Below are 27,764 nucleotides of genomic sequence, written 5' to 3'. Positions count from 1 at the left end.
TCCCGAGTAAACAGCAATGTAAATAAACGGATTATTTGTAAACACAATTGACTTGGAGGACACTGTATTTTGAGCTCAAAACAAGTTGTATTGCTCATTTTGTTATGGTAATGTCCAATAGCATATATATGTTTTTTTATAACGTTTATAATTAAAATATGGAAAAAAAATCGGTAAATAATTACGGATCGTCACCTTTATAGGACCGTTAAGATAATCTGAATTAGTTGCCTCTGTGACATTTACACTTGTCCATGTTGCCTTTAAAGCATTAGGATGCTCACAATAAGCGATCAGCTGCAATACAGTTTGTTTACATCATTTTGCTGACATTACTCAGTAATGAAATTCGAACTTAAACTTATATTTGATGTGATAAATATTCTATCGAAAAAAGCCTTATTTATAAATGTATCATACAGTTAAATCTTAATGGGTATGTTTACAAGAGCGGAGAGGTTGACTTGTAAGTTATTTCGTCTGTCTGCATATCCGCAGAGATAATCTGACATAAAACCCCTTTAAAGCGATCCTGCATCATTTCATTAAAAAGCGAAGGCTATGTCCTCCGAAAGTATCGACATTTAACAAAACTATTATATAGTTAACTGCATCAAAAATACAATTAATTCTTCAAATACATCACTTTTGTTAGCGCATATGTGTCGACTATCACTAGCACTAAACGAAGTCGGGGAACACAGTAATTGAATCATGCTTTCTTGTATAAGTTTTTCTCATAAAGACAAAATCCATAAGTCTAATAAGTCGATTTTTAAGTTGAACAATATAGTAAGAGTGAGTGTTTGCGAGCGTTTGAAAGATTTTTGTAATTATTGTTTCCATGTATTGTCGAATCCGATGTGAATTGTGAGCGTTTTATCAAAACAAACTTGTCCATTCTCTCGATCAAAGCGTATTTTGAAAGATTTAAAAAGAACAATAACAGCGACAATGAAAAATGACATTTGACATTATGACAAATGAATACTTTATTGACATAAAACTATGATACTTATTAACATAATCTATAATATTCTTAATTCTAGTTAGAAAAATGTGCATTTTTATGCTGCTATTTTGTTACATCAACAACTTATTTTTTGTTGATAAATAACCTCGCAACATGATAAATACTACACCCATCTTTAAGACTATCATGATACAGTAGGGTACCATATTTTGGTTTCTTTTGTTATATTTATATGAAGTAAAATGGCCTGATCCCAAACTTTCCCAATTTCCCAATTGTTAGCCTTCTTAATATATATGTATAAATAATATAGTATATAAAAGAGTACATATATTATATGCAGTCACAATTTGCTGACCATGCCATGAGTATGGTTGGTCCTAAAGTGTATATGTTTGATTAGTTCGTTCAAGTAACAAAGAATCATCATAAACTGAATTAAACATAAGCATATTATTGGTCGTCTTCCTTTGAAACTTTAATTGCCATCATCTTTTCAAGTAACACGGTCTGTCTCGGTTAGGTAAAACAAAACAAAACACAAACTTGTTTATATTCCAATCGAATTGTCATTCAGGAATACTGTTTTCTTGTTCACTTTTGGCGAAAACAGTATAACTAAAGTAGTATGTAGTAGTAAATGCATAGCTAGGGGATAGGGGATTTGTTAAAACATTGTTTAAAAGTTAATTACAATATAAAAAAACATTTACTGCATTCATGAACTAGCTTTACAAAGACTAAACACACAACCACATTTCTTTGCAATATGATTCAGACCGTCTTTGAGAACCAATGCTAAATATCTATTTGGTGACTTCTCGTCTTTGCTTTGTATTTCTCCTATCAGCATCGCAATGGCTAAAAAGCTCTTTTTTCTGTCAGTTCCACAAACAATCGATCCACTATCTCCAGGTGCGCTGAAAAGCTTGTCGCTCTTTCGTTCAGATATGACAATAAATTTACCGGGTACTCCATTCACTACATAATTTGTTTCAAGAATTTGTCCTAAACCCGGCGACGTCTTAGCTCCCCAAATATGCACAGGAGAGAATTCCCAATGCTCTAACGATTCGTGGTCGAAGAGGTCTGCAAAAAGGCTAACTCCGTATTCATTTCTAAACTTTGTTTCACAAACCCCTCTAAACTCGTCATAAACTTCAACACATACCATATCAATCCATTCTTCCCGATCCGGAACTTCAAAATGACCGATTGTTTGCTTTTGCGAGGTTAAATACCTTGTCCTGTCAGCTACTGATGGACTATCGGGGAAACTCAAGTGTCCGGATATTAAAGCAACTAATTTATTTTCGTCCCGAAGATAAAGTGTTTCTTCTGTATTCCCTCTTATCTCCGTTGTTTGACATTGGGGTGATTCAACGAGAGCATCGCGTTTTTCCGCAAAGCCACCAAGCGTACCTTGTGCTCCGTGAACATCTATCGGATCACCTGATTTCACACTCAAATGTGTAAAGGTACAAACACGGCACACAACACGACGAATTTGATTTTCATCCATTATTTTGCTTACGTTTTGCAAAATTGATTCTCTGACATGCTCATCATTGGCTTTGATGTCAATAAACAGTCCGACTCGTTTCTTCGAGCATCCGAATACTCCCGGAATGTTTAAAACGGTCGAAATAATCTGCAAACAAAACAAAATATATTAACAACATATGATAAAATCTTTGTTGGTTTAAGTTATGCTCAAATAACGCGTGTCTTTTTACTGTTTCATTATTCCTACTTTTTAGCTAGATGAGCGCAAAGTGTCCATGGTGAGCTTTTGAAAACACTTTCTATCCGTCATGCGTCGTTCGTTTTCAACTTTTTTAACACTCTTAAGACCATTATAGCGCATTTTTGTGAAAATGGACAAAAACACGCGTTATTATAAAATCTCGTACACATTTTAACTGGGTCATATGTGGTAAACAACTGTAGCTAAGTTATATTAGAAACAAAACGGTTGTGAACACTCTAGATGCCTCTTTTATTGGCCCATCTTTATGAAACTTGGTCACAACATAAATCCTTATTAAATATCGGAAGAATTTGAAAACTAGGCCACATGTGAATCAAAACTTAATTGCTAGGTAAAATAAAAAAATGTTAGTGAACACTTCAAATGATATCTCGGTCGAGTTCGAAACTTCGTTACGTAGGGTCAAAATCTAGTTCAGATGGTCAAAATAAAAAAAAGATTGTGAACTATTTTTAGAGGCTAGATACAATTTCTTTTTTTAACTTGGTCTGAATATTTGCCTGAAACAAAACTCGGTCGTGATTGAAACTTGGTCCAGCAGGATCAAAAACTAGGACTGTAGTTTGAAGTACGACAACATTTCTTAACACTCTAGAGGTCATATTTATAACCCAATCTTCATGGAACTTTGCTAGAAGATTGTCCCAATGATATCTCGTTCGAGTTTTAAACATAGTTAAGTGGATAAAAAAATTATTCACTTAATAATATTCATAAAAAAGACCATCATAGCAGTCAGTTTTGGGAACAATTTCCTTATACGTCTCTTTTGTATATTACTTTACACTGTCTGCTGATGACAGTGTAATTTCTTCGGGTATCAGGTGAGCGCCGTATTACCTCTTTTTTCATCATAGCATTTATACAATAACGTACCTTGTCAATATCTGGAGGATATTCAACGTCGAAATCAGGAATTACCGGCCACTCCTCCCTTGGCACTTCGCTACGTCTGTACGCTGCACGAATACCGTCACAAACTACGAGCATTGTCTCATCCATATCAACTACAACAGACCTTGCTTTTGGTTAATGTTGATATACAGGTTTGTGAATAGTTTTAACTGCTGACGAATAAATGCATCACGTACTGTACTTACCGTTTAAATGAGGCGCCGAGTCAAATTTTATTCTTGCCGATTCAATCAATCGCTTTAATATGCGGAATGCAAATCTTTCCAGCAAAGCATCAGCATTCTCCATTATATTCCCGGGTAAGGCATATGCAAGCAAAACGTCATCATTCCTTTGTTTGCCCTGTGTGCGCGCCTCGTCGTCAACAAGCATGACGCTACAGAGTTCTTTTATATTATTTTGCTTGATAAAAGAAAAGACGGCTTCTTGAAAATTGTACTCTGCTACAATCAATACTGGTTCGTCATGTATCTTGATTGTGCTATGTTCTGTTTGGTTTTCTCCTTCAAATCCGACCCACATATCTTGTGATAAGGTTGCAGTTGCATAAACAATCATTGAAGTTGAATCGAGAATGTTCAATTCTCGTTGTGTTAAAGAAGAGCCATTCAAGTTATTTTTACATCGAGTAATGATTCCCTGAATTGTTGCACAACTAAATGAAAACACCAAAAAGTTATTTGTATTCACCCTTCTTGGGATTAACGAATCGTTGAATCTGTCTGAAAAGCAATAATTCACTGAATCAGCTTTCGAGATAAAACAAACAATAAATTATTGATATCAAAGTTGTGATTTAAATGTTATAGACACTCTAGACTATTTAGTAAATCTCTTTGAATTACGATATCATTATTTTGTGATGAAGTTTACCGTTGTTCCACCGTGTCTGTCTCTGAAGAACAGCTTCTATCTGTTCATCGCGGTCATTGCCATTTGGAGCAAAAATTCTCAAGTTATACTCAGATTTATTTTCGGGCAAGTTTGCAATAATTTCATTTGCCTGGTCCATGTATGAACTAAGCTGTCGACGCATGGGACGATCGGGCCGGTTGCTTGGAAAAGCTTCTGGTAATTTTATTTTGGCATTGCAGCTTTGCAGATAAGTCAATATGATTTGTTGAAGTAAATAGTTTATTTCTTGTTCAGTAAAATTGTAATCGCTAGATTCAAGCTGAAACGAAAATACGTGTATAAATCACATTATTTCACCCGGATTTATGTCATATAAATACGTTACAAAATCTATACACCTCAATACGATAACATGAATATTTCAAATCGGTTAACTTTTAGTTTAATCCACACAATCGAAGTTTCAGTTCAGCAAAACTGCAAGCGTGAAATGTTAATAATAAGATTTTTGAAATCCCCATAAACGGTATAAAATAGTGATACAGATTTTAGCCAATGAGAGGCAATCATCAACACCGACATTGTCATTTAAGGAAAATACATATACCTACGTTTAATGTATTATCCAATACTTTGATTTTATACATTCAATAATTACTATTTAAATTGTATTGGATTATACGCTAAAACAAAAGAATATTAATGTTTATCAAAATACGATTACAAACCCGTTTTAATAGTAGGCTGCTAATCTTTGATGGCGAAGCCTCTTTTTCTTCCAAACTTACAATATTAAGCAGTTTTCTCAACAATCTTATGGCTGCAAATGCTCCAGCCAAAGAAACTTGGGCGATTCTGCCTTCCAAGACACGTATTTTCTCGGCTACAACATCATTTGAAACGCTGGATAAGGAAAGGATCATCGCGTCGCGTTTTAATGAAGATACTTTTTCAATAAGCATACTCTGTAGCTTTCCAAAGTCAAACTCGTTTGTTCTGTGAGAATTGACAAGAAATATCCTGGCATCTTTAATATTTTCCTTTATTAGATTCTCCATACAATCATCTCTAATTTTCTTACAAAGTTGGTTTCTTTCTTCCGGAAACAATATCCTGCCATGCGCCTCTTGATACCTGCGTAAGTCGTTTTCAACTTTCGTTCTTACGAAAAACAGATTTGAATTAGGATATTTGACAGAAATCTGTTGTGCGAGCCACGTGTCGTTTTCTTTGAAACGAGTGTTGGAAACAATCAGAACAGAGTCATATTCTTCGAAATGAATCTTCTCAAGATATGCTTCTTTAGGAAACATTGGCGTGCCAACTCCGGGTAAATCCCAAAGCACAACATTTTCATTCTCTCTGTACGAATAGGGGGTCGGTTCTTTGGTTGTCTCAGTGCATCCAATCTTAGCACCTCCGACATCGTCCTCTTTCATATTTCGTAGAGCATTAATCAATGAGGATTTCCCAACTCCTGTTTGGCCAGTGAGTGCAATTTTAATTTGAACATTTTTCCATGAATTGTTTTTGTCAGAGAACTCTTTCATCAGCGCATTAAAGCCACTCTCCTTCAAAATCCTCTGGGATTCTTTCATGTCCTCTTGAGACACCTACAAGAACATGGTTAGCTGAGAAAACCCAAAAGCAAGATGTCGTGGTTTTGCAGCTCATTATTTATATGGTATGGTATAAGTTCATTTTAACGTGCGAAAATAGTGAGACATATAAAGTATTGTGAGTTGTTTAAATGTGGTGAACAGTGCGATTTACCTACCAGTGTATCATCGTTCATCAATACATTATCTGGCAATGCATCACTTCCAAAATCCAAGTCTTCATAATCTGCAATTAATTAATTAAAAGCCCTTCGATATTAGCAGTGTTTTGTATAAACAAATTTAATTTACAGCAGATATATGATGTTGTTAGAGGTACGGATAACTTCTGATACGCGTGTGATGCCATCTGTGTTCGAATCATAATGATGATTTAGTGTGCCACTCACTTAGTTTAAAATATATATTTCAGATCAATTGTATCGAAAGCAAAATGCATATTAAGGCATTCTCGAGTTCGTGTCACGAGGTGAAACAGTGCTTGTGTCTCTAAAGGAAATATCAAGAGCTCTTCTATAATGGAGAGCAAAATGGGCAAAAAATCCATTTAACCACTGCGACCTGCCACCTTTTCTATGGATGTAACCCTTATTCTGTGGAAAACAATACTTAAGTAACTAATAAAAAAACTACATGTATTTGTACTATCGATGGGCATTATTATCTATAACATTGTTGTTTTGAAAAACCCGTATAGAAAAGATACTAGTATTTACCTATTGTTTCGACATGTCCTGTGTCCTCTCCTGAAATGCAATGAAGATTTATAATACAAAAGTAATCATTTGTTGAAGGCTATTATAGTAAAAGTATTTATTCATTATGTATTCCTTCTTGTTTTTCTTTTATAATTAAACGATTATCTCACAGATAACATTAAAATCATGTAAATACCTTCCAAATTATTAGATACATGTATGCAGAAATAATACGAACATATAAATATAATAGCATCATACGTCACTTTATCAAGGAGATAAAATCTTAGTATCCGAATATTGCGATTTCATACCATTTTCAGCAAAATAACGCCGTGATCGATACTACGCGCATTTTAGCATTCACAGAGCTTTTTTGTATATCATCAAACTGCATTATCAACGATCGAGTAAGCGATGAATCAAATATGTATTATTTCATTGTGCAAAATAGTAACGTGTGGCATTGTTTGCGAATCTGACATTATAAGGACTAGGTACTAAGTATCTTGAATACATCACAATACATCCCAACAACGACTTTATTACTATCAACTTTCATATTTCATCTTTTAAGTTAATATTATTAACTATTCTAACACGACGCGCGACTTGTTTATAGACAAATAATTAAATAAAGTGTGGGTTATTCTGCAATAATGTATGGGCGGAGCTTAAGGTTTGGAAAATAGTTCCAAATAAATAAAGAAAATATTGCAGTAAAATACACGTGCTAAAACCCGCTCTAAAAGAAATGTAATACATGTAACATGTAGATTCTATATAAATGTAATGAAACAACAAATTGTGTATTTGGTGATAAGTGGCATAATCACGCCTACAAAGAATGTTATTTGTTAGGAAACGTAATTAAGAAAACAATAAAGCATGTCAGCTTTTAAGTAGCATCAAAAGACGTGACGTCATAAAACAATTCAATGACCTCACTAAATAGTGAACTTGGTACTTAGCGGAGTATTGAAAAATATAGTTCACGTCCAAAAGCTTGAGCCAAATCAATTAGAATCGTGTTAGAATCGAAATAATATTTTCCTATGATGGTTTGTTGTCGAATAAACCACAGTAAGGAGTATAGATGCGTAGGAATTAAATCACGAGTGCGAAGCACTCCTGAAACAGATCTTCAAATAAATTTCATATAATGTCAAAGATGTATCAATATTAGTTATCGTTTGATACAAAAAGGTATTATAGCTTAATTGTGTACATCATTACCACTATTTCTTTCGACAGACTATTTCATTACAAGAATTCCAGTCGACTATATCATTGTATGTAGATAAGCACTTGTATGCAGACAAGCACACACCCATTTATCACACAATTATTTTTGTAATATAATAATAATAACAACAACAATAATAATAATAATAATAATAATAATAATAATAATAATAAATCACTCTATTTCACATATATAGACTATTAACACAACGTGGTTTGAGATAAACACTCCACAAAGGTGCTTCTTAAAACATTATGGCTTAAAAACAAAACAAATGTATAGTCATTAGATAGTCATTATAATAATTAAAAGAATAGTATTACAGTAACAATATTTCGAACAGCGTTGTCGTCAGTACGACTTCACTTACCACAAATGGTTCGTATACATAAAATCAATGTTTTCCAGTTATTTTGTTTGATTTACTTTAGCGTGGTATCTTTTATTGTCTTGGTAAACATCTCATTGCGTCTTGTAAATGGAACATCAAACCACGATACTTTCCGATAAATAACTGAAGTCACACTGTGTTATGTATAGCAAATTGGCAAGTGTTGGTAGCCTATTTTGGCTTGCATGAAAGATTTTCAGACAGGCTAACCGCGAACGTCACACACATTTGTGGCTAGATAATTGAGTGATTTCCCTTCTATGATGTACAATATACTATTTCGGTAGTTTTGTCTCGCAATACACGACAAATGGCATTTACCGGAACGTTAACATTCACTTCTTTCCCTGTTATTTCATATCTTGAAAGAAAAACTGTGTTATCAACAAAAGGCATTTATTGATAGTACATTCCGTTATTCCCCGACGATTAACTAACCCAGCTCTGACCCGGAAAACTTGGGGATGGAATTTAATGGCAATGCGCATTTGTAACTGGCCCAAAATGCCAGTCTTTGTTATATGAATATGAAGTTGGTAGCCCGCATTTCCCTACACTGGTCAGTGTTACATCTTTTACTAGAGAGTCGCGGTGATGTTTCCAATGTTCCGGGGGATTCTGCTCTGATCAGCCAATGAAATATTGCGAATGTATTCATTTGGGTCTGTTATATAAATGTCATTTAAGGTGAAAAGCTCGGTCAAACAGCTATGCCGTAAAAACACATACGTAAATATAATCAAGCATCAATTATTGTTATAACTTGGACGATCTACCAGTTTTGACATAATGAATAAATTACAACAGCTTTTCATACTTACCATCCTGAAATGGCTTTTTAGAACCACAATGCGCACAGAATCGCCAGTGGCTTTTAAGCTTTTTTCCACAGTCGGTACAAAACATTATGATGAAAAGTTGTGTTCTGGCGTGGAAAACTCAACTCATCTGAAACAAAAAATCAACATAACATACGACATACAGACCATACATAAAAAATTGCATAATTACGTATATATGATAGTAGAACAAAAAAATATAACTAATTGCATGTTTTATTGTTTATATTATCACAACTTTAATAAACCATTAACAACACCATAGGTCACAATCACTGCTTGCGTCTAGCATAATATCAATTAATGTTAGCATGATTTTGGATATTAAATTTATTTAATAAGTAATGTACCAAATAAAAGAGCTGACTTCAAATAAATTGTAAGTTTTTGTTTGGAATCGAAATGAAATTACGCTAATTATAAGAAAGTGTTGAGTAAATATGTAAGTTGCAGGTTTAGTGACAATAACTTTTATTTGAATTTAACATACATTTACATATCAATCATACCTAAATCGGTTTCGACCTGTTAAAATCTAGTGCAGAATTGATCGTTTAGGATTTACACTAAATACACTTTCTAATTTGAAGTGAAGGAATGTACACTTCAACACCGTTATTTCGAACACCGATAATCCGAAGTCACTGTTATTTCGAAGTATTTTTCGGATCCCGATTTTGATTCTTGTTTGTTTAATGTAAAATTTAATTGTTAATCCGAACTTCGTTTAACCGAAGAAATCGTTAATTCGAAGTGATTCTGTCGGTCCCAACACTATACTTCGCACATAATTATCAATCATTAATTCGAGGTCAAAACTGCAAAATACTGAGCGTTATTTCACACCTTTGTCGTGGCGCATCAAAAGCCGATAATTACACCTTTGTCGTCTGCGCGAATGCCGGTGTTCAGATAGACATCGCGTATTATTTAAAAAAAAAAGGTTAAATCATTTCCGAAAATGTATTCATATGTATGTATGTCTGATAATTTGTGTTATTCGTTTTATTTTATATGTTTTGTAATTAGAGAAAAATAAAAACAAGAAAAAGAATCGTTTTATTCCCCCGTTTGTTACGAGTAGAAATATATTGCTATCTGACTAGTTTACGTTTTTAAGTAAGCATGTAACCGAACCATGCGAATGCCACAACGTTTTATTTTTTTAAGGAATTAAAGAAGTCTTCTGTCAAATGTTTATTTCGAATTATCGTTAATCCGAAGTTTTTTTAACGGTCCCGACGACTTCGAAATAACTGTGTTGAAGTGTATTTGTATAATGATTCAATAATCGTGTATTTACCTAATTAAATCCGTAACATATTCAGCACCCCGCAGGTATCATTATAACGACCTGTATTTTATTTGATGCGCAAACTATAAAATGGCTGATATCATAATCAGCATAGGTAGATAAATAGATAGGTCTATCACTTTTCCATTTAATACGAGCGGCCTCGATCGTACATGTCAAATGAATGTTATATGAATGTAATATATAATGCAATATATGTAATGATAAGATAAACTAATTTCGATATGAATATTCGTCTGTTATTATAATTTAAACAAGTGCATATTTATAGCATGTCTCTGAAGTGGTCATCTCATCACATGATCTTGTATGCTCCGCATATTCTTCTATAGTATAGTGTATTGTAGTGTATTTCTTTTTATTGTATTCATCATTATTATATTGAGGTTTTCAAAGACACAAATCATATAGATGTTATCATCCGCTTAAATATTTTAAGTATTATTTCATTATTCATATGATTTGGTTAGCTAAATCGAACAGAAGAATCTTGCTGATATCGTAACCCAATGTCCTATACTTTGTCGTTTCCTACGACACGTAAACACTTAAAAGCACATAAACCCTCAAAATCAACAGAAATTTCGTACAATATTTCGAAAAATACAAAATGTTTTTTTGCGGTACTATATATTTTCATTATTCCCATATATCTATATGCTTAAAGCAGGTTAATTCAAAAAGATCTTCGTGCAAAAACACTCTGGTTGAGCCTCATAATGAACACACTACGTATCAGACAAAGATTAGCCAATCTGTTCTATAAGTGAAAACATCGCAAGCAAAACTACGACTCACTGGTCGATGTGCGCATATTGATGACTTAAAACGCCGTTTTTCGCGCAGTATTTTGATAAGATGCTGATAGCGTTGTTTATCCAAACGTATAAGTGGACATTCCAAATCAGATAACAGTTAACAAGTTCTGATAATTATGATTATGAAAACACTAGTGGTCATGTCAATTTGACATAACGATTAGATAAATCTGCGGTGTATATCTTATGAACTACTAAATTGTAAATATTTAAACATCGGTAAAGCAAGAATACGAAAGTAGGGTAATTATTCCTTTTTGGTTGTATACATATTTTATTGTATTTTCATAAACATTAATGCTACAGAGACAATTGGGCCTAGAGTTATAGCACATCACCAAATGTCCCTATCCAGTATGGTTAATATAATAAAAATGTAATCAAGATTTCAATGAAAGGATTCTTCTTCCGATATTGTTTTTTTGTTTTTAAAGTTAATGATAATGTTCATGTCCACTGAACAAAAAAAAAACATCATCATCAGAACAAACAAAAACAAATTTAAAATCAATATACAAATCAGAATATGTTTCATCATCTCATAACAAACCAGACGGCATTTAAGGTGAAAGTAATACCATGTACCCGTACATATGGAATGCCAATGCTGCCTTCTGATGGCGCTGATCTTTATGTTCTGTGCATTTACTAAGTTGTTTTGTGTAAACTACATTTTGTCCTGTAGAAACATCATTTTGTTCTGTACATTTTTCAGTATGCTGTGTGTATTTGCAGTATCATTTTGTACTAACAACATTTTGTTAGGTGAAAACATCGTTTCGCTCTGTGCATTTGTCATTATGTTATGTGCATTGAGTAACTTGTGCTGTACTAACGACATTTGATTCTGTGCATATGTCATTATGTTATGTGCATTCAGTAATTCGTTCTGTACATTCGACATTATGTTGTGTGCATACGTCATTTCGTTCTGTTCATTCGCCATTATGTTATGTGCATTTAGAAAGTTGTGCTGTACTAACGACATTTGATTCTGTGCATTTGACATTATGTTATGTGCATTTATTAATTCGTTCTGTACAAACGACATCTTGTTTTGTGCATACATCATTTCGTTCTGTGCATGCGTCATTATGTTATGTGCTTTTTACTAACTCGTTTTGTTCTAAGAACATTTTGTTTGGTGCATACATCATTTTGTTCTGTGCATGCGTCATAATGTTATGTGCATTTACTAACTCGTTCTGAACTAAAAACATTTTGCTAGGTGCATACATCATTTCGTTCTGTACATGCGTAATTATGTTAGTTACATGTAGTAACTTGTTCTGTACTAACGACATTTAGTTCTGTGCATGTTTCATTTTGTTATATGCATACATCATTTTGTTTTGTGCATTTTTCATTATGGTATACGCATTTACTAATACGTTCTGTACTAACGACATTATGTTTTGTGTATACATCATTTCGCTATGTCCCAACGTCGTTATTATGTTCGAATACATTACACTGGGCAATAAAAGAGATAACACCGGTTCGAAAAGAATGGCGGAAAATGTAAGAGGTAGCACACCACGGTAGAAACACACTCTCTCGGAGCCGCGGACGCCTTCTTGATCTCCACCAAGCTCAATTCAGAAAACAACGAACCTGCAATCATAAAAACAAAGTTACTGCACACAAATAGTCTGAAACTTACATTTAAGACTTTAAAAAATAGTATATGGATCCTGTACAGATGATTCTATTGACAAAAATGAAAGAATGGCTAGGCTTCGAACAGGGGCTTCAAAATCAACTTTTTACCATGTACGATAGTGGCAAGGGAAAAATTAAATGTAATGATAGCCTGCTTTTGGAATGATATTTTTACACGCAAAACATAGCACAACCCATCAAACCATGAATAAATACCTCGTTACCAAGTGGTTTTCGCGCAATTATTCACAGCGTGACCCTACTAGCGATTCCAGCTTAAACATAACCAAAAATACAATATGTCTACCGCAGTTGTCCTTCCTGAGTAACAAACAACAAAAGTATGGAAAGAGGTCATGACCCCAAAGTTTCGCATTTGAAAAATGGTCATATTCTTTGGATTTAATTCAATTTGGGGGTACAATAAGACCTATTACCCTCAAAGTTGACATTGAAACCTACCTTTTCCCAATATTTCACTTTTTGTCCGTGGTCAATTCGAATATTCTGCTTCCTACCGTGGTGTGCTACCAGAACCTTGGAAGGTTATATTACACTAATTCCAATTCCCATAGGGTCTCATTATAAAACTGGCAACTTTCAACGCATTTTTCTTGCCGTATCAATTTTTCCGAACCTGGTATCATTTTAAACATGGATCTGTCCTCTTCCAATAATTGCAATCAAAAACATACCGTCTCGAAACTTCTAAGAAAGTAAATCGCTGTCGAATGCACCCACCAAGGTGTTTTGGAAGCCTAATTTCGACAAAGCCCCACACAACAGAAAACACAACCCCAAAAGTTCATGTTTTTAGTTAGCTTCCAATCCAAGGCATCATGTCTCACATTGTTAAATGGCTTTTATTCAAGACGAGAAAAGGAATTCTTTAAAATAGACACTGCTTTGGAATGGACCACGGAGGGATACACAATGATTTAGTGTAATATAACCTGGAAGGCGCTCTCGCGGCTGTTGGCATTAGACCCATTTAACCGCAGTTCACAAGCGAAAAGATTTATTTCAAGATAATGAAGGAGATGTCGGATCGTGAATTTAGTATAATCGGAGTGGAGACCATTGGGGTTCACTTAAGGCTGCGACAAATAGTTCATCTTTTGAAACAAACCACTTAATGTTGACAGAGTCATGGCTCCTAATGAAATTAATTTTGTCAAACACACTGTTAAACATAAAAAATTAAGCAATCTTTTGTGTCCTTTCTATTGAATGAATGCCGTAGTTTTGTGACTATTTGTCGCTGACTTAGTGTAGAACGATTTAGAAATGCACATAACATAACGACAAATGCACAGAAGGAATTGATGTATGCACACAACGAACTGTCGTTAATACAGAACGATTTAGAAAATGAAAATAACATTATGGCAAATTCACAGAACGAAATGATGTATGCACAAAATGAAATGTCGTAAGTACAGAAGTTAGTAAATGCACACAACATAATGACAAATGCACAGAACGAAATGATGTATGCATCTAACAAAATGTCGTTAGTACAAAACGGGCTAATTTCTGCACACAACATAATGACGAATGCACCGAACGAAATTATGTATGCACCTAACAAAATGTCGTTAGTACAAAACGATATTGCAAATGCACATAGCATACTGAAAAATGTACATAACAAAATGATGTTTCTACGGGACAAAATGTAGTTTACACACAAAATCTTAATTAATGCAAGACCAGTGCGATCAGAAGGCAGCATCGTGCATATACCATAGCAGGAAGTTTAAAGATGGCACTGATATATTACTAAGTCGTTTTGTGTATATGTCATATTGAACGGTATATAAACAGCTTGACAGCGTCTAAAATCCCATCGTTATTTTCATAAATAAGAGTTGTATACACTGAACATTGCATTCCTTGGATGAAACGTACGTGAGTTTCTAAACTTAGTGAAGCTCCGTACGATAATGAAGGCACTTAAAGAATTAATTATCTCCATCCTGAGTGTTGAAACCAAATAAATAAGGAAAGTCAGTCAAGTGATTTTCAAAAAGAAGCGCTTTTAGGTAACTGCTTTTTTTCCTCATTCTATCATGTACCACCCTATTCATTATTATCCCTGAAGGTTATGGGCAGTAACCAAATGTGTTTTATATGTGTCATGGAATTTAAATTCGCTTTTAAAAAGGTTTGGAAGTTTCGTATACATGTATTAGAATCAAGTTTGTTCCATACACGAACAGCTGATAGTATAACCGTATTATAGTATTATGGCAAGCGGTTCGACGCATAATCCCAAGAATATAGGTTTCTCATGAGAACTATGGTCCCCAAATGAAATCTTGGGTTCTCATGAAAACTTAGGATATCCGAGAGAACAACGCGAAAATCTGTCGAGCACCTAGGTCTTTGTGAAAACCTTCGATATCAAACGAGAACTTAAGTTCTCAGAATGAGAACCTATGTTCTCATGAAAAACCTAGTTTCTCATGAGAACCTAATTTCTATGTGTCTATGAGAACCTAGGTTCTCATGAAAACCTAGTTTCTCATGAGAACCTAGATTCTCGAGCGTAAACTAAGGGTTTCAAATGAGAACATATGTTCTTATGAAAACCCAGGTTCTCATGAAAAACGAAGTTTCTCATGAGAATCTAAGTTCTCATAAAAAAACCTGGTTTCTTGGGATTTCATAAACCTAGTTTCTCATGAGAACCTAGGGTCTCATGAAAAACCTAGTTTCTTGGGATTTTATAAACCTAGTTTCTCACGAGAACCTAGGTTCTCATGAAAAAGTAGCACATATGTTCTCATGAAAAACCTGGTTTTTTGGTATTATACAACATGCATAAGCCGTCGGTGACCGTCTCTTGTTCATATGTACGACGTTTTCCGTGCATGGGTGTTCTTGAGGAATGAAATTAATAAAGAAATCGGTCTACATTGGTCTGAACACATCAATTAAAACTTAAACTGTTTATGAAATACAATTTTAATTGTAAATATTATTTTGAGACTAAAAATTGAAACAAATTCAGATCAATCGTTACATAATTCATTGTTACCGCATTAAATGAGTTTCAGATATTCAGTTCCCTTGTTCGGGCTTCAAACGACTGTACGGTACAGTATTTGGCTATTTTTTAGTTTTCTATTTTAAGTATGTCTGTGATATATTTAAGCAATCATTATGGTATGAATAGAAGTTTAATCTCTATGGATAATGTGTAATAATGCATTATTCAATCTTAAGATATCGGCCCACACTGCAAGAAAAACTTACGCACTAAAGTCTTTGCAAACATATTTCAATAACTTGATATATCTGCAAAACTTAAGATAGTAACGGCGTGTTTTCACTCTGTCCAGCCCGTGTGTAATCATATGTGAACCCATTGATCCTGCACCATGAATAATATGTGTCCCGTACTCCAAACGAGCAAGTTTACGCCGTCCGTCGCGTAATTCTGGAAACCTTGGTTCTCATGAGAACCTAGGTTCGCATGAGAACCTATGGTTCCCAAATGAAAACCACGGATTTAGTATTAAAGACGAGTAATTCTGAAAACCTAGGTTTTCATGAGAACCTAGATTCTCATGAGAACTATGGTTCCGAAATTGAAACCAAGGATATGGCAAGCGGTTCGACACATAATCCCAATAAACTAGTTTTTTTATGAGAACCTACCAGAACCTTGGTTTTCAAATGAGAACGAACCTAGGTTCTAAGGAAAAACCTAGTTTCTCATGAGAACATAGGTTTTCATGAAAACCTAGGTTCTCATTTGAAAACTTGGGTTCTGGAAGCCATGTGCAATCTTCAAGCGAGAACCTGGGTTCTCATTCTGAAAACCTAGGTTCTCATGAGAAACCTAGTTTGTTGGGATTATGCGTCGAACCGCTTGCCATATAGTAGCGTGTCTAAACGTAGTATCGGCCTCTAAATGAACAAATGCTAATTTTGGAAGTGAACGTATACAAAAACACGCATGTGTTATATTTCAAACTATATGTGTATTCTTAGACATAACAACAAAAACTGCATTTAAATCGACATTGTTTTGACAAAATACTGGCCCGACCAAGCTCCCTGTAGTAATCTGTATCATCTACATTTGGTTCTCATAATATGGCCCTTCTGGTAGCTTGCTAAGATTTGTTACTGCGCGCATGTGCTTGTTCTAAAAGTGGTAGCTTAATGGCAAACGAAACTATTTATCATTTTGTTCTTAAAATAGTTTTACATTTTATAAAAAATAAGCGGCATATTAAACATTTGATAAAGCAACTATTAATCCATAACCAAACTTAAATATTTTTTGTGTTATTTTAAACATGACATACTGCATATATTTCAATTTTAACTGGCCAGTCATAAAAAAGCGCGTTTGATGTAGTTAATACCTAAAGTATGCATTTTTATTGTTGTTGTTATTTTGTCAGGAGATATTTTAATAAAATATAATGTTTGTTTAATTAAGCACATGTCGTTTGTTTTGTATTCAAAACATTTACTTTTACATCTAAATTATCAGTATAAGTTTTGTCCTATATAAAATGTGTTACCATGGCAACCAATTCATTCAAATAGTACTTTTGTTTTGTATTCAAAACATTTACTTTTACATCTAAATTATCAGTATATGTTTTGTCCTATATAAAATGTGTTACCATGGCAACCAATTCATTCAAATGGTACTTTTGTTTTGTGAGTAATTTTTGGACACCATATCCGCTCAAAATAGTAACATGAGGGTTTTTGTCAATTATGCAATAAAATATACAATAACATTAATACACAATAGTTTGTTTTGATACTTAATCAAGTGTGTGCGGAAAATTATGGAAAGAGCGCTTTTCTTCTAACATCAATTAATAAAAAAATATTAAAGATATGAACGTAAAATTCATATTTAAATTTTTCTAATATGTATCTTTTCAAAAATGACAAAACAGGAACATTTAATTTTGTGTCATGTGGTAAAACATATGTTTTAACCATAAATATGTTACTAGCTTCATCTTTTTGTCTTCTTTTTGTCGTTCAAACCCATATTCCCTCGTATACTTGTCAATGCGTCAATAAATTCATTGTTTTATGCCATAGCCGTTTACCGTTTAACGTATCGGTATTTTTCACATTAAATGATATCTTAATTTGATGATATTTTCAACGTGTTTCTGTTTTAGTTTTGTAGTAAATAAATCGTTAACTGTTTAATTTAATATTTCCGTGAAAAGTTTTTCGTCTAATTTACCATTCATCTCTAATAAATAGTAATACAGAATCATCTTAAGCATGTGTTGCAAGAAATTGGCATACATTCACTTTTTGAAAACCTTACTGGCCAGAGAATCGAGTTTGAATCGTTATATTATTATTCAAATAATAATAAATAATGAACATACAATAACGAGCTAGCACCAACATATAACAAACGGACCAGACATCATACTGAATCAAATATTTAACAATGAGCATCATATAATAAACAGTGAGCATCACATAATGGACAATGATCAACATATAATGGACCATCGGCATAATATAATGGACAGTGACCATGATATAATAAACAATGAGCATCATATAATTGACAGTGAGCATCATATAATGGACAATGGGCATCTTACAATCGAGATTAAGCATCAAATAATATACAGTGAGCAGCATATAATGGACGCTAATCATCATATAGTGTACCGTGTACATCATATAATGAACTCTAATCAACATATGATGTACAGTTTGCATCGTATATTGTTCAATCGGCATCATATAAGGGGCATTGAGCATCATATAATGGACCGTGAGCATCATATAATGGACAATGAGCATCATATAATGGTAAATTATCATCATACTATCATTTATTATTAACGTATAATGCCAAAGTAACATCATATAATGTAAAATCAACATCATATAATGATAAATATAGTCATGTAATATACGTTGTCATGTTAAGGCGGCCATGGCGTAGCCAATCATTTCTCGTTTCGATGCACACTATGATGGTCATAGGATTATATCTAATTGGACTGTTTGGGACTGTTAAATCGGGTAAGTATTGCACTTGTTTTAGGCCTACTTTATATTCACAAAACATTTTTATTTAATTGTATGTTAAAAATTCAGATTGTATCGGAATTAGTTTTAAGTTAGTTAAGAGTTACAAAATGTTTTTATTTTATCACAATTATGGTGTTATTCTAAATTGGATAAATAAGCTATAGTTTTCCATGTTCGACCAGAATTAATAAAGCTTCGGTTGGTATTCCAATAAACATATGAATAATTGAATTGAACCCAATCAAAACTCGTTCAATGACATACATCGTATGTTTCAAAGTCCAATTGTTTTGTTTTCCATAAATTGTAATCTGGAATTTTGACGTTTGAAGCTAGTGTCATGGTATTGACACCATGGCCTTGTCAATGCAAATTATCGATGGTTAAACCGGTTGAACGACATGCCAACCCAAATACTAGTACGGGATTTTCTCGTTGCACGGATGCATAGAGTTCCAAATTTCAGAGGGATTAAATGTGAAAATTGGTTGAAGATGCACAGCGCATATGTGTACAGGTCTAAACCAAACCTCAATTGTTGATCAATAAAATCAAGTTTGATAAAAATGCGATTGCAAGGATAATCTTGAGCCTGCATTTCAGCTAAAAAATGTAAGCTGAATAAACCACTTCGAATCAAGTATGTATTTCCAATTCGTATAATTTTAAAACATTTGCCCATAGCGTTGTTTACTTTTACCACTTTTGTGGCGTGTACCTAGTACCATCATTTGGGATTTGTATTCTATGTTACAAGTAGAACATCAGTGCATTTCCAATAATATATGCAATAAACATAAAATGGGGACTTAAATCTATTTATGTCTGCATTATTGTTTTACTGAATAGTCATATAACTTAAACTGAACTATAGTCAATGTCTTTTGTTTAATTGAAACGCACCGAAAAAACTAGTACTTAAACCAATATGACTGCAGTGTCCGATCTTACAAAACCGTTTGGCGAGCTTATACCAGCAAATGTAAAAAAAAAACTTAGTGTTCCATTTTCTGCCTGCCCAGAGCTGTCAATGGCCTCGTATTTCGGGGACCACATGGTTCTACAGCGGACCCACGCCTCCAGTCAAATTTGGGGATACGCCGACACTGGACATTGTAGTCATTTTGCAGGTAACACACATATTGACTCGTATACGAGCATTAATACATGAATTCCCTTTTGTTTTGCTCAGTGTGGGTAGTGTTTGTTCATTTGCAAATACATTTATAGATTAAAGCAATGTATTAGTTCGTTAGATTAGGCATCCGTCTCAAATGTTTGCAATAATTGTTCCGAGGCACTTACCCAAGTTTATATGAAGCTTATGTGTGATTTTGAGTTGTTTGTAATGTCCCGTATTTAATATTGTATATGCAGTTGTTTTATTGTCTCTTAAATTAGAGACAGCAAGCAAGCTTATGGTAACAAGAAAATCTCTCCTGATAGAGATTTTGTTGTTTTTTTAAACAATCCTTAAACTGGCTAAAAATACTACAGATACTTCACACCCGTTTTGTTTCGAAAACTTCAATGACTTCGCTCGAAACTAAGCTTCATTCGCACGTGTATCTTGTGTATGATTACTGTCACGCAAAGTGCGCTAGGTTCGGCGCACCTTTTAACCAGTTAACTCCAAAATGAATTGCGTTAACCGTAACAGTAAATTCATATTTTAATGCTATGTTTGTTCTGTTATTATTGGCAAATAGTCACTGAATAAAGTACCCCATGATATAAACGAGAAGTATCCTCTGCTCATGATCTGGAGTTTCTAAGTGTCAATAATCAAGAAATTATGTAAGACACTAACAACTGAATGCCACAAGAAGTAATACCATGTGTTCATGAAAAATCACTACTGCTGAGCGCCAAATCTCGCGTTAAAGCCATGAAACACAACTGGTAATACTAAGTTTTCAAGTAAAATTTGCGCTGCCAAAATTTTGGACCAATCTCCGCGAAGAGATTTGACTGTATAGCTTGTCTTAAATATTCGCAAATAAAATAAACAAAAATCACTTACAGTTGGGTCCAGATGGAAAAGGTACAGCACGAAGACGGTCAATCATAGCGGCTTGAACAGAATAATTTGGAAGATAACATTTCCATGACAGAGCGGTAAGATTGTGATTTTATATTTAAAATGTCTTTGTAAAATAATTTTCAGTTCATATTTTGATGTTAAATATATTGCGTAATAAACGAATTACGTGTATTAATGTTTATTTTACCACTATATTCATCTGAAATGGAAAAAAAAATATACTCATTTAAGATAAATGATATTTAAATCAGATAAAATTTAGCCCTAACATATTTCAATTTACTATTACATAAGAATACCACATATGGATGCGTCTCAAAAAAAATTGTCACGCGACATATATTTTCGCGATGATAAGCCGAAGACTGGTTCACTACATATAGTGACAGTCTTTACCAAACACAATTTACGTGAACATAACCCGTCTTAAATATATTGCCGAATCTCAGATTTCTGTCGAATTTATTTGCTTTGATCTTTTCGATATCTTATTGTTATTATTATCCTGACAAATCACAAACGCTTGTTAAAAAATTATTTGTTTTAAACATTATAGTTGGCATCTCTATTCTTCCAGTATTATCGCGGTATTTCAATAACGACACCCTACTGTTTATTTGTCAGAATTCGTGACGCATTTTCCATTCGCTCTCAGAAAGAAGTTGTACTGGCCAAAATACTACAGATACTTCAAGCCCGTTTCGTTTCGAAAACTTCAATGACTGCGCTCGAAACTAAGCTTCATTCACACGTGCATCTTGTGTATGATTACTGTCACGCAAAGTGCGCTAGGTTCGGCGCACCTTTTAACCAGTTAACACCAAAATGCATTGCGTTAACCGTAACAGTAAATTCATATTTTAATGCTATGTTTGTTCTGTATTTATTGGCAAATAATCACTGAATAAAGTACCCCATGATATTAACGAAAATTATCCTCTGCTCATGATCTGGAGTTTCTAAGTGTGATTAACTACTGAATGTGATCATGAGCAATATTCTAGTAAGTTGTCGTTGTTATCCATTAGCAACACATTTATTCACAAAATTTAAAGATATTCCTATCCAACTTTTTAGTCTTTTAGCTTTAATTTTTAACGTATTTACACCTCGTCTGCTCGCACTTTACCGATATCCCGAAAGGTTACATATCACTATAATAAGTTTGGTTTAGGTCCAAAAAGGCCGTAAACCAAAAAGGCCGCATACCAAAAAGGCCGAATACCAAAAAGGCCTTACCAAAAAGGCCCCAAAGCGTACCAAAAAGGCCAAAAATGAACCCAAAAGAACTTAAAGCAATTATTGTTATTATAGGCTTCAAATTTTGTTTACAAACAAATACACATAAATCAAAATGGAATACCGTGATTACTCTATGTTTTCGGACACTCTAAGTTTTCGGACACCCCCTTTTTTAGCAAAAATAATTATTTTTCGTGACTCTTTATTTTCGGACACACGAGTTTTCGTCCGTTATTTATGTCTCTAAGTTTTCGGACAGTATATTTTACAGCGCTATTTAACAAATTTCGAACCTGTTTTCGATATCTAATGACACTTCGATTATGGGATTTTACAACCAGATTAACATCATAAAACATTGCGGGTGCATGCCTGAGGGCAATGGACCATTACATTTGCGTTATTGGGTAAATAACCTTGTAAACCGGTATTAAACAATGGTTTCGCCCGACAGCATAAGCGTTATGACAATTACCAGGGGTAGTGCCAATTAACAGTTCAATTATCTACCGCAATGGTACTACCCCTTCTTAGTAAAATAACTATGACAAATACTAAATGTTTCAAATTGTGATGCACCCTATTACAAGTTTACGAACAATGGAAGGTGTTACACAACAACTATCGGAAATGAACAAACAAAGAATTCATAGTTTGCTTTTTTTATTGCGTTAATTACAGGTTCATACAAGCGTGTATCGGTACATCACATGCTCATTTTTGAACTCGTTGGTCAAAGTACAACCTTGAAGTAACTTTCTGTCAAATAAATTAAGCATTTACAATTATTTAAAATGCAGTGCAAACATGTATAACTGTAATTTATACTATACGGCATGGTATTTTACAAGCGCGTGCTATTACCGGTAGTCGTTGATACAATTTACGCTATTTTCGGACACTTCCATTTTCGACTCTAAGTTTTCGGAAACCTGTATTTTGTTAATATTTTTCGTATCTTAGTTTTCGGATACGAAAAAAAAATATTATTTTTAAGTGTCCGAAAACAAAGAGTTATTACGGTAAGTCATTAAACAGGTATGAAGTTGATTATTTTCTTTATCTGTTGTTTATGTTTCAATATACATTTACGATATATACAGTCAATGTACAAGCACAATCACACAATTTATATAACAAAATATACAGTTACAAGCAAACATTTACAGACGTTATACAGTCACACTGACAAAATACAACATAATTACATAATAATATTGTTAATTATGTGAATTCTATTTTTTATAAAATCAAATGGCGAACGACATAAAACATGTAATTGTATGAATTTTTTTATTTTCTTTATTACAAAATATACATAATTTCAATTAATTTCAATTACATAATAATATTGTGTAACATGTGAATTCTATTTTCTATTCGCCTCATACTTGTCACATAAATTAGAGATGTGGTTTAAGCTTAGGCCTAAAACCACAAAATCCGATACCTTTGGATTTTCGTACCACAATTTTTACGTAAAAAATCTTCCAGATTCGAAATCAACAAAAAACAAGACATTTATAAATTGTCTGCATTATTGATCAGATTTTTAGATATTTGTTGGTTTTCCGTCTTTAGAAGCTGTTCTGCCAAGGCAAGAGCTGGGCATCACACAAGTCATTCTATCCAGCAAAACTGACAGTTTGGGTTTACAGAAATCAAAAAAGGAGGGATTCCTGAACTATCAAAGTTTCCAAGCTATAAACACAATTATTATCTGTAGTGATCTTTATTGGTTCTGTTGGTTTACTTGGATGGAACATGTGTGAACTTTTATAGAACTTTGAAAAGTCTATATCTGTCTATCTTTAAACAAAATCAGCTATGGTATAATAAGATCAGATGTGCAAACAATGTCAAAGGGTTGTTAAATTTGAAGGCAAATATGCTGAAAAAATATGAAAGTTCACATGCAAATTTAGTCTGTACATCGACAAGTGTCTGCCAATAAATGTCAAACTAGTAATACAAAACTTACCACAAGTATGTTAAAGCACTAAGTACCTGTTGTGATCATTTTTAGTAAGATAGTGTAATTCTAAACAGTAGCAAATAGCTTGTTTAGTAAATGCATAATGCAATTAATATAATTTCCTTTATATTGTGTAATTAATAAATTGGTTGTTACTTGTTAATCCATGATAAATGTTTTATGGCTAGTACAAAACCAGCATTGTTAATTTTGTAAAAGGTAATAAAATTACACCACTTTGTAATTTCATATACGTAAATATTCGTGTACTATAGGTTGATGACAGTGTTTTAGTATTACTTATTTTGTAACTATTATTTTATGTGCAAATAAATGATGTGAAGTGTTTTGTATCTCCACACAATACCACATACCTTTTTATATATGTACTGTGTTATGTGTTATTTGAATATTTAAATAAAAAAATATCGATGATATAACATGATGCATTCTAATATTTGCATTCAAAATGTAACTATAGAGCTAAGTGTATGCAGTTTAGACTGTGATTTAAGAATTGCTACAAAATGGCTAGTTTTTTAGTGGCGACAATATTTAAACTATTCAACAATAGTTTGCGAAAGAAAATTAGAAACCTGCCAGATACCTGTATTTATTAAATATTTTAATTGCGAAACAAGTATGTTGTTATGCTGTTACACATAATTATATATTGATAATAAATAAGAAGACAATTAGCGGTGTTAAAGTTTCCCAACAGTAGAAATCATTCTTCTGATGAAGTCAGTGGTATACAGACGAAAGCTCCAGGTATGGCTTTCAATACGTAGTGTGTGTTATTTGACAGTCTAAAACTTATTGGATTAAAAAAAATCCTGTCAAATATGTCAATCGAAATTGATTTGACACATCACATGATTTTGATTATGTTAAATCAGTGTATTGTATGCTAAATGCAACTGCTTTAGCGAGCTGTCAAGTTGATTGAGACATTTGATAAAACAAACTGTTTCCGGGGTAGGACCAGTAGTTAGTGTCTATACATGTATGACGTACCATGACGTCGAAAGTCTACAAGACCTACTAGGTAGAACGAGAAATGGACTTTGACGTACACCGGGGTAGGACCAGTAGTAAGTGTCTATACATGTATGACGTACCATGACGTCGAAAGTCTACAAGACCTACTAGGTAGAACGAGAAATGTACTTCGACGTACAATTGTCACCGACCCTTGAGTGTTAGCTAATCAGAAGACACCTTACATCTAATGCTTTTAGAGATATTTGACATTGAACATTATTATTATTATTAATTATACCAAATTATGCGAATATCGACCGCTAACTCATAGATATTGTGCGTATTTATTGACTGGCGTGGCGGAAGTTACGTCTGACTTATGCAAGTTATGGTTATTACAAAATACGACCAACGGGGAGGTTATTATACATTATGTATCCCGTTAATGTTTGGTAACTGTTTGGTTACCGTTGGGAATTTCCTACACAGTAATGCGCTGGACGGTCGTGATACTCCGCCCCGCATGAATAAATACTCACAATATGCTGAATAATTTTAATTTTAAAAAGGTAACAATTGAATATTCTTCAAATTTGTATATAATCTATTTCAATGCATTAAATACTTGAAACTTCTATGTGTTTTTTTTTTGCCATTCTGATATTTTTATTCATTTTGTCCTTAATTAAAAAAGAGATTTAAAACATTTATTATGAATAAATCTGAAGGAAAAGCGGCTCAATAGACAAGTGTTTTGATTGGCTGTACAGAAAATGTGTACGTCGAAGTACAAACATGTATGTCGAAGTACAAATTGTACTTTGACGTACAAACATATACTTTGAAGTGTATTTTATATTTGTATGTCGACGTACAATTGTTGTACTTCGACGTACATTTCTCTTTTTACCTAGTAGGTCTTCTTGACTTTCAACCCAAATGGTACGCCATAGTATGTCTTTGGGGTTATCTAAAGAATGCTCCCACTTAAGGGATCAATACAGAGACCTCCCAGTGACTTAGCCAGTTAGCAGACACCCCATCAATTATACCACAGCCACCGAACCAGCTTCAAATTTCTGTGGCTAGAAAACAAAAAAATTATAAGATGCTAGATCTTTAAGCTAGGAAAATGTAACTCGTTTTAAGCTTGATTTTTAAAGATGCATTACTTAATTATTGCAACAATTATAATATTTTGAACACAATCATGTCCATATATTTATTAAAAATACATGGTTATCAAAAAAACTTAAAAAGCTTTTGCCTGTAAATTAGGTAGCACCTATAATCATATTATGGAAAAGAACCCCCAACGAGTACAATAAGTATATTTCTGTAATACTAATATTATATCTAAAAAAAATAATGATCACCATTACCTTTATACAGTACCCAACGGAAGCGATAACGAAAAATGCACATTGGCATTATCACTGAAAATAATCCCATAGTCGGACTATTTTTATACTCTTATCAGAGCTCATTATATTAGTGCCTGGAGATCTCCGTTGATATGAAATTAGAATCATTTAAATCCCCCCCCCCAAAAAAAAATGAGCGCCGTGTAATCCAGTAACGTGTTTGTTATAAGCCTACAGTCGAACTGGTGCACGTGCACAACATGTTAACGCTTCGAATAAGCTATACTAGCTACTTCCGGTTGAGTTAGATTGTCACTGATGATTATCAAACGGTGCGATAAGGAGCTCCCGTGATTATGACGAGATTGTCGGTGAAACGTTCCTGAGCCAATCGTTTTGGTGTTCGTAATGTTGATACAGAAGTGCTCGATCAAAATATCATGCAACTGGATGCTCGACTAGACAAACTTAAAAACGTCACTTTGGATCACACGACGAAACGGCAGAACACCAATTCAGTACTGCCTTAAACAAGACCTTGCTTAAAGTGCAACGCGTTTGCCTACTTGCACATCTAATATTAAGGCAGCAGCATATAATTATAAAACATACATGTAAACTTGAAAATGGTTGTCGGTCGAGTCTGTAGGCCGCACTTTAACCAGAAATATTAATAGGCAAACATATAATGTTCGCACTGGTGTATTCAATAAAAATGTATTGCGCTATTGTTTTAATCTAAAGAGGACAATTGATTCTAAAGAGATTAGAGAGTTTAAACTTTTGATTGACTCTGATGCAACATGCTCTCGTTTGTCGAGTTATATTTAGCAAAACTTAACATAAGAACAGAAATATACATTGAAACCATTTACAATACCAGATATTGATGTTGCTTGAAATAATATTAACACTCATAATTCAATGCAAGTACACACCGTTCAAGAAACAAAACCTTTCTTATAGATGCGCTGGTATGTGACATCTCGCAGGACTGCATTT

The 27,764-nt window shown here is 33.6% G+C and overlaps 2 protein-coding genes across 5 annotated transcripts in view; one reads left to right on the top strand and one right to left on the bottom strand.

Moving 5' to 3' along the window:
• Positions 1-27,764, top strand: part of LOC127848741 (sialate O-acetylesterase-like) — an 87,741-nt gene that overhangs the window by 20,740 nt on the left and 39,237 nt on the right. The window lies entirely within an intron of this gene.
• LOC127848565 (uncharacterized) lies at positions 958-10,673 on the bottom strand. Of its 3 annotated transcripts, none has more exons than XM_052381111.1 (9): positions 10,611-10,673; positions 9,290-9,416; positions 6,850-6,879; positions 6,292-6,359; positions 5,243-6,127; positions 4,533-4,833; positions 3,845-4,381; positions 3,621-3,751; positions 958-2,624 (listed from the first exon to the last, which is right to left on the bottom strand). In XM_052381111.1, the coding sequence occupies exons 2-9, from the start codon at positions 9,372-9,374 to the stop codon at positions 1,692-1,694; spliced, it is 2,970 nt and encodes a 989-aa protein (XP_052237071.1). In that variant the 5' UTR covers positions 9,375-9,416; positions 10,611-10,673; the 3' UTR covers positions 958-1,691. The 3 variants fall into 3 exon arrangements, with proteins under 3 accessions (XP_052237071.1, XP_052237062.1, XP_052237081.1); XM_052381102.1 differs by lacking the exon at positions 10,611-10,673 and adding an exon at positions 9,817-9,919; XM_052381121.1 differs by lacking the exon at positions 10,611-10,673 and adding an exon at positions 9,817-9,919 and having other exon boundaries at positions 5,303-6,127.

The sequence above is a fragment of the Dreissena polymorpha genome, chromosome 1 (genome assembly GCF_020536995.1).
Source record: "Dreissena polymorpha isolate Duluth1 chromosome 1, UMN_Dpol_1.0, whole genome shotgun sequence".
NCBI classification, from domain to species: Eukaryota; Metazoa; Mollusca; class Bivalvia; order Myida; family Dreissenidae; genus Dreissena; species Dreissena polymorpha.
This window is presented reverse-complemented; position numbering and strand designations above follow the sequence as displayed.

Coding starts and splice junctions, on each gene's coding strand:
- LOC127848565 (XM_052381111.1), bottom strand. CDS start 9,374: ATGTTTTGTACCGACTGTGGAAAAAAGCTTAAAAGCCACTGGCGATTC. Junction 6,880..9,289: donor TAAAAAGCCATTTCAGGATG/GTAAGTATGAAA, acceptor ATTGCATTTCAG/GAGAGGACACAGGACATGTC. Junction 6,128..6,291: donor TGATGAACGATGATACACTG/GTAGGTAAATCG, acceptor ATGTTCTTGTAG/GTGTCTCAAGAGGACATGAA.